The 12005-nt window shown below is 44.6% G+C and overlaps 1 protein-coding gene across 7 annotated transcripts in view; it reads right to left on the minus strand.

Moving 5' to 3' along the window:
* The window catches only part of CTPS2 (CTP synthase 2), a 109994-nt gene that overhangs the window by 23044 nt on the left and 74945 nt on the right, over positions 1 to 12005 (minus strand). For 6 of the 7 annotated variants that reach the window (XM_012532936.3, XM_033427906.2, XM_033427902.2 and 3 more), the window contains one exon: positions 9874 to 9970. In XM_012532936.3, coding sequence (XP_012388390.1) covers positions 9874 to 9970 — 97 coding nt within the window. Of the gene's footprint in view, positions 1 to 7675; positions 7763 to 9873; positions 9971 to 12005 lie in introns of all 7 variants that reach the window. The other variant, XR_004483222.2, reaches the window with a different exon arrangement.

A 12005-nucleotide genomic window follows, 5' to 3' on the forward strand; every position in this document is an offset into this window, starting at 1 on the left:
CTCCTTTGAGAGAACTCCAACATGCCACTGCCAGGGGGTCATTCAAGACAGAGCCCTTTGTACTCAAACTATCGGTTCATAAAAATGAAAGAAAAAATGGAAGATGATAGCACAATAATGCCCAGTTGGAAAAAATGGAAACACTTATACCCTGAAGTTACAAGAAAAAGCAGTTGAAACATCTGGACCTAACTTTGAGAGGATTCTGATTCTCCTCTGACCTCTAACTTTGTCATTGATCTTTTCCTCCTAGAGTCCAAAATGTCTTCTCTCCTTCCTTCATTAGGACAGATGACTAAGCAAATCCAATAACAGAGCCTGCCAATACTAATAGAGATGGTGACAAAAATGGCAAAAACCTCCAAATTAGGATATAAGGAATTATATTGGGGAATTATATCTGAGTCATCGGGACTAGCAGGATATTGCACGAACTTTTGAACCTGCGTGGCTTGTGCCTGCTGCCTGGCTTAAGGCAAACTTTGTGTTTGCTATGAAATCCCAGAAGTGACAGGAAGAGGGGAGGTATAGTGACTCTGGAGCCAGAATGCCTGGCTTTAAATTCCACTACACCATGTAATGGATGTGTGACTTGGGCAAATTACTGCACCTCTCTGCCTCAGCCTCCTCATCTGTAAAATGGGGGTGATGACAGTCTCTACTTCATAGCGTTGTTGTGAGGACTGAATAAATCAAAACATGTGAAACACTTAAAACAGTAAGTAAGCCATGTGACTGGTATTGTTATCTCTAGACTATGAAATCCAAACAGAAAGAATGGAAGCTAGAACATAAGTTGTACAAGATAATAGACAAGATAGGGACCCATCCCCTCAGTTCTTGAGACCAGTGTCTAGCATATAAGCAGGTACTCAATACATATTTGTTTAATGAATGAAGCATATATATGGGGCAGGGGGCGTACGTGGTACAGGATGAAACATGTTTTCAGAACTTTGGAAATGTTGTTTTGTGCATTCAAAATCTTTCTTAATCACTGACAAATCTATCAAGAATGAATTTATGAAATTAATCCATTGCCATATCCATGAAAAAAGAAAAAAAATTAAATTTCCATTAAAACTATATGTTGAGAATCAGCTCAGAGTGTTACCAGATGAAAACACCTTAAAATCAAAAACTAAGAATTCTCACTGTAGGGTCGCCCTGGCCCCAGGAATTCTGATTTCGACGCTCTCAGGAGAGTGCCCAGGCACGTGGGTTTTTACAAAGCACCAAGTGACTCCCTGTGCATTCCTCGTCAGTAACCACTGAGCCACAGTATCACTGAACGTGCTGTTGGGGGGACAATCAATGACAAGCGAGATGCTGGATGCAGCTGGACGCAGACTGTATCCAGCTGTGGACTGAAAAGACTAAGGGGTAGATATGCCATGTCGTTAGGAGCGCTTCTCTGGATGGATTTATTGAGCACACGTGCCATGTGGTAAGCCTAGGCACAGGGGACATCCTTAATGATGACAAAGTGACATGGTCTTCCTTCCTGTCCTAGTCTTTTTGGAGACAAAATAAAATGCAACAGAGATTAACTGCACATAAGCTTAATGTTCACTTAAGAAGCACGTAGCAGCAAAGCTTTAGAGAAAGACACCTGATAAGGTCTTAGGACCTACAAAATACTCTCAGTGTAGGCAGCAAGACACCAACAATGCATATAACAGCATCGTCGGAAACAAAAACCCTACCGAATTACACCTTCTCCTTCTCTAATTCGCTACTGGGTAGATTCTGTCTCATATATAATATATATTTAACCCACTAACGGTCTTACCAATCCCCACCCTCCTGTTAATAATCCTAGCGTCTGAACCTGAACCTTTCTCTTTCCTTTTCAGAGCAAAAACTTCCCCCACAAAAAGCTATACAAGCTAGAAGGTGGAAACAACCCAAATGTCCGTGGACAGGTGAATGGATAAACAAAAATGGTATATACATGCAATGGAATATTATGCAGCCTTAAAAAGGAAGGAAACCCTGACACATGCTACCATATGGATGAACCTTAAGGACTTTATGCTAAATGAAATGTCAGCCACAAAAAGCAAATGCTACATGACTCCACGTATATGAGGTACCCAGAGTCATCAAATTCTTGGTGAGAGAAAGCAGAATGGTGGTTTCCAGGGGCTGGGGGAAGAGGAATCAGGAGTTGTCGTTTAATGGGTAAAATGTCTTAGTTTTGCAAGATGAAAAAGTTCGGGAGATCAGCTGCACAACAATGTGAATATACTTAACACTTCTGAATTGTACACATAGAAATGGTTAAGATCACAAATTTTATGTTATGTGTGTTTTACAACTAAAATTTTAAAAAGTAAAAGGTAAACAGCCCCATTCTTGCCGCCACCACTCCCTCTTCCTCTGACTCCCCCTTTATCTAACACCCCATCCCCACCCTTTGCAACCCAGCTTTCATTCCTGTCATTTTACTGAACAACCCAGCAGATCTGTCCTCAGTGAGGACTGGAGTAACACCCCCATCCCCCATCTGTGACCTCTGCTCCTCTCTGGACTCCCCTTGCCCCGCCTCCCTGACCTGCGGCCTCCACTAGGGACGGCCGCCCACGCTTACACCCTCCCTTCCTCTCCCACCTTCACTCCCCGGGAAGCCGTCAGCCTTACGCTCCCATTCTACACCTCCCGATCCTTACCTTTCACCGGGCCTCCACATTTCCTATTTCCAGGGGGCCAGAAGAAATCACCCGTAGTGTGCAATAAAGCTAAAATCACTACTTGATGGGCTTCATTACCTCTCTCTCAGAATACCTGCTGTGCTTTTGCACAAATATCTTTTAACTGCTGCACCCGTGTCTTAATTTGACTCACTTTTAAGACTGCCCAGAACCTTGCCCTGTACTAATTAGGTATTATAGGAGCTAGAGCTCTCTTTGTATGTGCAAGGATTTGCTGGTGTTTGTCTAGAGATCCCAAGAGGCTGCCCAGAGTGCAGATTTTTGGTGTATTTGGCTTGCACAGTGTCGGCAGACACACAGTTATTAATTTTTAAATATGTTGCCAACATTTAAGAATCAGAAGATTTCTCATAAAACTCTAGATTTCCAGATTCTCTTAAAAATTTAGAAGACTGGCAACAGTGAATCAATCCACAGTCCTTCATGCAACTATCAGCTACAGCAGTTACTCCTTTGATGGGTCAAGTGCTTGTCAATTTGCCCCAGGCCCCACCATTCCCTATGGCCTCTCTAACTCTGAGGCCCACTGTTAACTGCCATTGATTGTTGAGCTCAAGCCATGGCATTTCTCACACTTGGCTGTGTAACTCGTTCACATTCCCAACCGGGGCCTACTGGCCCAGCTGCTCAGTCCAAGGTTGATACAGGGTCCTTCCTCAAGTCAAGCACCTGATTTCAACTGGCTTTCAGAAGCCAGGGGTGGGCTCTTCACTCCCTGTTCTCCTCCACAAGACACTCCTCCTGAAACCTGCGGAAGCCTGTCTTGGGGCTCTCAGTGCGAGGAGGCTCAGCTCTGGGAGCTGTTTGGGGGTTTCTGTCCCCTCTGATTAAGGTCCAGCCATTTGGCAGAGTGAGGTGGTCAGGAGTTCGGGCTCTGAAATCAGCTCAGTGACTGTCTAACAAGTGACTTTGCCATGCTACGACACCGTTCTCGCGTGCAAAATGCGGCTGGGTCCCAGGGGTGTTGACAGGCATAACTGAAAAGATGCCCATCGTGTCCTAGTGACCGATACTTAGAAAGTGCACGGTCCGGTATCTTTCTCCTTCTCCATCTTTTACTTTTGGATTTTAGCAGATCATTCCTTTAATTTTTAGAAAACATCTCATTTCTTTTAAGTATCTAAACTCCTCCCCTTACCCTAATTTTATTTTTCATGTTCTGCTTTTATCTCAATTTTCTATTATGAAAATGTTAATTTTCTAGTTTAAAAATGCTAGTCCTTCCCTTTAACTCTGCACTGCAGGGTCACATGCTTTTCCATTGCTTGTATCTCCTTTTATTCCCACCCCACCCCCCCTTTTAGTATTCTCATCGCATTTTTTTAAACTCTTTTCTTAGATTTTCTGCGTTCTTCTGCTAGACCATATTAGCAGGTTGGGGAGCCAGGAAACCAGAAGGGAGGGGCTTGAGAGAACCTGCAAGACAAAGGGGCTGCCTGCCCCCCACCCTTCGGCTCACCTCTCCTCCCCAGCCACTGGCCCCGTGAGAGCCCATTCTTAACACAGGCCACTAACTGAAGTTTATCCCGAGCTCTGAGAGAATCACAGGTCAATACGATAAACCCTCCCCAGTCACGATCGCAGCGTCGCACTGGAATAGTGCTTTCCTGTGCCAGGTGCTGTTCTAAGGACCCACGTGCATAGCTGATTTAGCCCTCACAAGGCCCCCACAAGGTAGCAGCTCTTCTGATGTCCATTTTCTAGATGCATAACTGAGGGTGAGCAGCTACACAGCCAGCGACTGAGAGCTGGGGATGGGGCGGTGTGACTCCAGGGGCTGGGTTGTAACCACCTCCCGAGTTCCCACAGGTGAAGTGCTCAGGACAGAGCTGGTCCAGTAAGGGGGATATAAATGCTTTAACCCCTTACAATTAAAGGAGCTATGTCCCAGACCTGTGAGCCCCCATATCCACGAATACACTTTGCTGGGAAAGCCCCAGCAAAAGGCAAGAAGCAGCCGGGGAGAGAGGGACCCCCAGTGTGGGCTGTCCACGGGGAGGCTGGCCCACTCCTCTCCCGAGGCCCATCACGCTCCTTTCAAACTCCTGTCTCAGCGCAACATGTTACCGTGGCACAGACCTTCTGGGTCCCTAACTCCCTAGTGATCTCTTTCAAACAGTTTTATAAATCACCTCATTAACCCAGCCAAGGTTTTTTGTGCGGCTGGTTTTTTCCTCAAACTTCCTAACAATCTAATCACACAAGGAACTAGAAGCTGTTTCTGTCTATCAACGCTTGGATAAGAGATAAGAAAGCACAAGCAGTTTTTCTAGCCTGAAAATTTCTTCCCCTTATCCGCCTGTCTTTCAGTTCTTTCAAATGTGAGATTAAACCACTCTGCATTTCCAATGCCTTGAATTTTACCCAGATCCTTAATACGGGGACTCACTCAATACCTTCCTAATTGGCCTCTTGCCTCTGTCCTCTCAAAACAAAAACCTCTTTCTCTTACAGTAAAGCAGAACCAAGCTTTCAGTCAAGTCCTTCTCCTTATTATGAGGAAATGCAGACAAGGTCCCCAAAAGGAACTAAGTCTTTTCCTAAACTATTCAATTTTCACCTGCTGCGTCCAGACAGCTTCGCTGGCCTCCTGCAGCCTAGACTCTGCCACACTCACTAGCAGCTGGCGTCACCCTGAGGAGCTCTTCCCAGCCTCCTCTGCCAGCGGACGGACGTCTGCCAGCATCAACTCACTGTCCCCATGTCGCCTGCTCTGAGGATGAGGGTCACGTCAGAACTCTGATGGGAAATCACCAGGACCTGGTCTCCAGCCGTGGGCACTGCACAGCAGGGGGCTCCTAATTCCTTCCAATACATCATGCTGCATCCGCCACTGGACCGGACACCCCTGGAGGGCAAAACAGCATCCACTCACCTTTAACGACCCCACGGCCCAGCCCCACCGTGCTCAGGGGCTGGCCCTCTCCCTCCTCTGCTTCCCCGAGTGCAAGGGTGCTGGTTTGGAGGGCAGAGTCACGCGGATTGCATACACAGTTTGGGACTGCTTTAAACTGGGTTTACTCTAGCGTTCCTACCAGCGCACACCCACACCAGACTGCGCAGTATTCAAACACGCTACCTGAATGGTCCCAATAATGTGTTCCTGCCGCTGGTGGCAGTTCGGTTCAAAGACCACACTTGGCACAGACAAAACAGGCTTCTTTTCCTGGATGTCTTAGCAACATACTTGGGACCTGACCCAAAAAATTAAGCCAGGGACCTATAATATTTTGGACACACTATTCAAAAGGCTGTCAGCTGTCCCCTGAATGAGCTCTGAACCTTGCCTGTATTGCTTTGTACTTCAGTATGTTCCCAGCTCTCACACTCAGTTGAGAGCCACAAGCAAAACAATAAAGTTTCTGAAGTCTTAAAACCCTCTCATACCAAAGTTCCTCGGTGCTCTCCCTGGCTCCCCTCTCACCTGAGCCTGACCCCCTCCATCTCTAGCCATACCTCAATCTAGATCTCTCACTCTTCAAAGCACCCCATTTAAGACTTAACTGCTAATGTAAAACAGATAGCTAGTGGGAAGCAGCGGCATAGCACAGGGAGATCAGCTCCGTGCTTTGTGACCACCTAGAGGGGTGGGATAAGGAGGGTGGGAGGGAGGGAGACGCAAGAGGGAGGAGATACGGGGATATATGTATATGTACAGCTGATTCACTTTGTTATACAGCAGAAACTAACACACCATTGTAAAGCAGTTATACTCCAATAAAGATGTTTAAAAAAGAAAAAAGACTTAACTGCTTTGTACCATATCGCCCTGCTTTTCAAAAGTCATCTAATGAGTTAATCAACCGAGTAATGGTATCACTATAAGTAGACAAGTCCTACCATCTACATTCCCAGATAAAATGTGTGTGGTTTGTAAACTGAGGTATAATTTACATGCAGTAAAATATACACATCTGAGGTGTTTGACAAGTTTCACAATCCTGAAATGTGTGTTTAAAGAGTCCCGTTTTGGAGAGTGATCGTAACGGTGGGCTGTGGAGCCAGGGCCACGTGTTCCAGTAGAAGACTAGAAACAATGTGAGAAGAGCAGCCGAGGCCTGTCCCCCGCACCCACCCATGGCGAGCTGTTCCACCTGTGGGCCCTCCTGGGACCCTGTGGGCCCCACAGGGTTCCACCTGTGGGCTCAGGTGAACAGTACAAAGGCTGGACCAAACGGCTTCTGAAAGCCGTCTTGGCCTTACTCTGTCACTAAATAGGGTATTTAGGCAGGCAAGTGGACAAGTGGGGAGATGTCCTTGAACGCTCCCCAGGAGGGTAGCAGCCTTGCAGCCTTGGCCTCTTGCTTCAGCCTGTGCTTCTTTTGTTTAGACGGGGTTTCTGTAAGCCGTGGCAACCCCAAGGCAGAACAGGATTCCCCTGTCTTTGTTCAGCTCTGGAACTAAGAATGGTTTTCACATTTTCAGATGGTTAAAAAAAAACAAAAGAAAAAGAATGTTTCATGATGCATGAAAATTACATGAAATTCACATTTCAGTGTCCATAAATAAAGGTTCATTGGAACACAACCATGCTCGTTCACTTGCATATTTGCCTATTGCTGCTTTCACGCTACAACACAGAGTTGAGTAGTTGCATCAGAGACCATATGGCTCCAAAACTGAAAATATTTACTATCTGGCCCCTTACAGAAAAAGCTTACCAACCCTGGCTTTAGACCATCTAGGTAAGAGACTCTGGGCTGGTATACCTCTCTCTTCCCATATTAAGTGCTGGTGGAGACTTCAGACATGGGTGGTATACAAACAAGTAAACCAACATCTGGAAAGGGGAAATTTCCACTTTGTAGAAATGAAAACAAATGCAAATTAAAGTACAATAATACAAGGCCCTTTTTGTTCTTGTTAATAGAAAAAGAAGAAAAATAATAAAAATATTAGCAAAAAGACTAGAGAAAGCAAGGACACGACACTACAGCTAACATCATTATGAACTGGTTCACCTTTTCTTTCAAACAATCCAGCAGAATTATCAGTTGTAAAAGTGTTCATACCCTTTGACATAATAGTCTGACTCCTGGAAATCTATCCTAAAGAAACAATCAAAAGAACAAAAGAACACTGGGTCAAAATGTTCACATCAGCATTTTTCTAACAAAATGACAGAAACAACCTGAAATGCTTAGCAAATGGAAATGAATCAGTATATTATGGTTCCTTAACTCAATTAAATATATGTCCAAATAATAGACATGAAGACTAAATACATGAAAAAGTTTGCTACTATAATAGACTATATAAAAACTAAGGATGATAGGGACTTCCCTGGTGGACCCGTGGTTAAGACTCCACACTTCCACTGCAGGGGGCCCGGGGTTCAATCCCCGGTCGGGAAACTAAGATCCTGCATGCCACGTGGTGTGGCCAAAAAAAAAAAAAAAAACAACTAAGGTTGATAGATAAAGTTTAGAAAAGACCATGAAAACTTAAAAAGAAAAAGTTTAGAAAAACAAGGAATGGAGTACTGACACATGCTATAATGTACACATACGTTTAAACATTATGCTAAATGAAAGAAGCCAAACACAAATGCCAGAGATCATACCATTCTATCTATATGAAATATCCAGAAAAGGCAAAACTATAGATTAAGGTAATGGGCTCAGGGCTGGAGGGGGTGGTGGTGATAGCTAAAGGGAACAGGGTTTCTTTTTGAGGTGATAAAAATGTTCAAAATTTGACTGTGGTGATGGTTGCATAACTCTGTGAGTTGTACACTTTTAACAGATGAATTGTATGGTATGTAAATGACATCTTAATAGAGCTGTTTAAAATTTTTTTTCAAGGCAGGCAAAAGATGTTAATTAAGCAACAAACTTTGGTGTTATGTTTAAGATTCATAAAAATCATCGATGCTACTTTCAGGTCTACTGTAAAGAAAAACAAATCCTAAATCAGTCTTATTTCCATCAAGACAGGTAAAAATTTTAAATATATTGAACACAATGCTCTTTTTAAAAAGCTTAGTATGATTATAACTGAATCTTTTATAGTAGATAACAATTTTAAAAGATGAAATTTCTCACTAACCATTTTTGCCTCTTAGACCACTATTTGAACAAAGTTTCAAAGTATTTAGAAACATCTGAAAGCCAAAGAATTGCTGCTAATACCCACAAAGAGAAAAAAATCTTATATTCTTAAAGAAAAAAGTCACTTAAAGAACACTGGCTTCTCACCCAGAGAGAGTAGGGAAATATGTGCACTTTAAAACTTTTCCTTTTTAAATTTCCTTCTTGCTAGGAAGCTTTATATTCCTTAGAAGCTGTTTATCAGCCTTAAAGGAGAACCTCATATTTCTAGTCTTATTCTTCTTTGAGTGAAGAAGGCATTTTTCTAAGGTATTCTTATAACTTCACAGGAATGATGCTGGACGCCCGAGATACCTGGGTTCCCTCCTGTGCATCCGGGACGGGCGGGGTGGTGGGTGGAGGGGGGAAGGTGAGCAGCGCAGGCATTTGTCCCGGCCACTGCTGTACTATCTCCAGAATCGAGCACAGTGCATATGGCGCAGAGCAGGCACTGAGATACATTTATCAAATTGAATTAAGGGTTTTGGGGTTACATTAAGTTATTCTCATATCATATGTTAAGCTATGGAAAAAAGTTCCACAGAAATTAGAATAAGCTTATCGGGACTAGAAGATCAGCAAGTATCAGACAGTGAAGCATGTCATATTTTCCTTACCCCATGCTGGAGCCACTCGGGGAACAGAGAAATAGACTTCTGAGACATAACTGGCCCCCTTCTCAAGAAGTTCAAAAATTAGCGGCTCAAAGCAGTCAGACATGAAACAGTTAAACAGGGAGTTGGTTTCGATGCAGTGGAGAAAACAGTGGATTGGAAAGAACTGAGCTGGAATCAGGGCTGTCCTGGTACAGGGTCAACCCCAGGAGCATCGGTAAAGCACAAAGCAGCCCACTGGCCAGCGTGTGGTGGAGGGCAAATGAGAAGGGGCATCCATGTGTGTTCTACCAACCCTTTCAGGGAGAGGAATGGGGAAGCAGGAGGACCAGCGAGTGCAGAGGCAGGGAAGGGGCGACAGGGGCGGGACGGGAGAGCTCCAGGAGGGCTGTGGCCAGGCACGGCCATGTAAATGATGCCTGCCATGTTATAAAACAAATGATCTGAGAAACTTACTTAATATTGAATTTTCAGTTTTGAAAACAGTTCTTCTTATTCCCAGCCTCATCGTTCCTCCCAAATTGCCAGGGTTGTGTTCCGGCATATCAATCACCTTAGAAAACAAAACAAGTCCGGTTTTGCCATCTTGTAAAAACGTAATTTCCCACATTTCAAGCTTTACTTTTAGGGGATGCTCACTGGGTAAGGATGTTCCTTAAACAAGAAAATCCGATCGTTCCTTCCAACCTTCCCATTCAAACACGGTCATGCTTTTATACACTCCTCACAGTATGCTGCCTTTTCATCTCTGCTTCTCATCTTTCATTCAAATCACAGGTAAAAAACTTCTCAGGAGCATCTTTATAAGCTCCCTCCTGTCATTAGTCAAAGTGTCAGTTCCAGGCGATGTTCACACTTCACCTTCTGGGACCTTCCGCTTTGGTCTTCACGTCCCTTATAATAACAACCCTCTCCCACCGCCCACTCCACTCCCTAAACATTTTCCATAAGCAAATCTGTCCATTTTGGAAAAGGATACCAGAAGTACAGTGGTCCCTCAATATCCAGGGGGACACGTTCCAGGACCCCTCTGGATAACAAAATCCTTGGACGCTCCAATCCCTTATATAAAGTGGCATAATACAGTCAGCTGTCGGTATCTGCGGATGCCGAACCCATGGATACGGAGAGCCAACTGAACTTATTTGCAGAAAATCATTTAGAAGGATTCTTCTTTTTTTTTTTTTTTTTTGGCTATGCCATGCGGCATGCAGGATCTTAGTTCCCCAACCAGGAATCGAACGTGTGTCCCCTGCAGTGGAAGCATGGAGTCTTTAACCACTGGACCACCAGGGAAGCCCCCTAGAAGGGTTACTCTTATTAAAAAAATTAAAGAAAAAAAATATATATATAATCCATTCTACCACATTCCATAGGTAGAAACCTAAGTGCCACCCTGGATCTCTCCCTCTCCCTCATCTCCAATGTGTCAAGTCCTATCCACTTACCGGCTCTAGACTTCCTGCATCCATCCACAGCTCCCACCACCACCCAAACCACAGTCCCTCACCTGGACTGCGGCCAGAGCTCACCAACTAGACATGCCCCACATTCACATGTCCCCCCAACCCTGCGCACTGCAGGCAGAGCGGTCGTGGTGTTTCTCCTGCTTGAAATCCTTGACTGCCTGGTACTGGCCCAACCTAGCCCTCAGCCTCACTTCCCGTGACTTTCCCCTCCTACCCTGAGCTCTGGTCGCTGAGCCTTCCTTCAGTTCCTCAAGTGCATCTTCCTTCCTCCCACCATGGAGACTTTGAACATCTCCCACTCCCCTACCCTCTTTTCCTAAATTAATCCATCCCTAACCTTAAGATCTTAGCTCAACTACCCAATATGAGCTTCCGCAGGAGTTGATATTAGCAGGCGCCATACCCTAGTCAGGGTCCTCTATCAACATGCTCCCCGTCACCGTGCTCCCCTCCGTTTGTGTGTAGAGTGCTTTGTGCGCTAGACTGTGAATCGCTAAGAGCTGGGGCACTTTTTGCTTTCACCATCGCATTCCCAGCCCCTAGCACACATGGAACTGGCATCTGGTATGCACTGAACGAATGCAGGGATGATTGAATGAACTCAGACCAAATAATTTCAGATTTATCTTTAGGATTAACTCACAGAAATGCAGACACGTGATTTTTATGAAAAGTCTGTTCTTGTTAGCCAATGGTCTATTTTCGCAATTCTGTTCACTACAATCTCATGGTTTTATTTCATCTTTAAGCTGTTAGAACAGACTACAGTTGGGTGAGTTAACCTGTTCTAATGGAATTGCTCAAGTTTCCTCTCATAAAACCTTTCTCTCCTTGTTTTTTCTATATCGTAACTGCCACATGTTGCTCTACAGGAATCCTTGACAACTAGAATTTTCCAAGAACTTGTATGATCTTATCAGTGCTCCAGAAGAACTTTCTGAGCCATTTGAACCCTGTGGCCCGGGTACACTCTAAGAGTCGCTGAGAGGAAGGGGTGGAGAAAAAACTTGACTACACCCCTTGGCGGATGGAGCGCTTGGTTCTGAAGTGCTTTTGGCCTTGGCGTGTCTCTCCTATCTTCTTGGGTCGGCTAATTACGGCTAGATTAAGTATTACAGG

The sequence above is a fragment of the Orcinus orca genome, chromosome X (genome assembly GCF_937001465.1).
Source record: "Orcinus orca chromosome X, mOrcOrc1.1, whole genome shotgun sequence".
Taxonomy (NCBI): Eukaryota; Metazoa; Chordata; class Mammalia; order Artiodactyla; family Delphinidae; genus Orcinus; species Orcinus orca.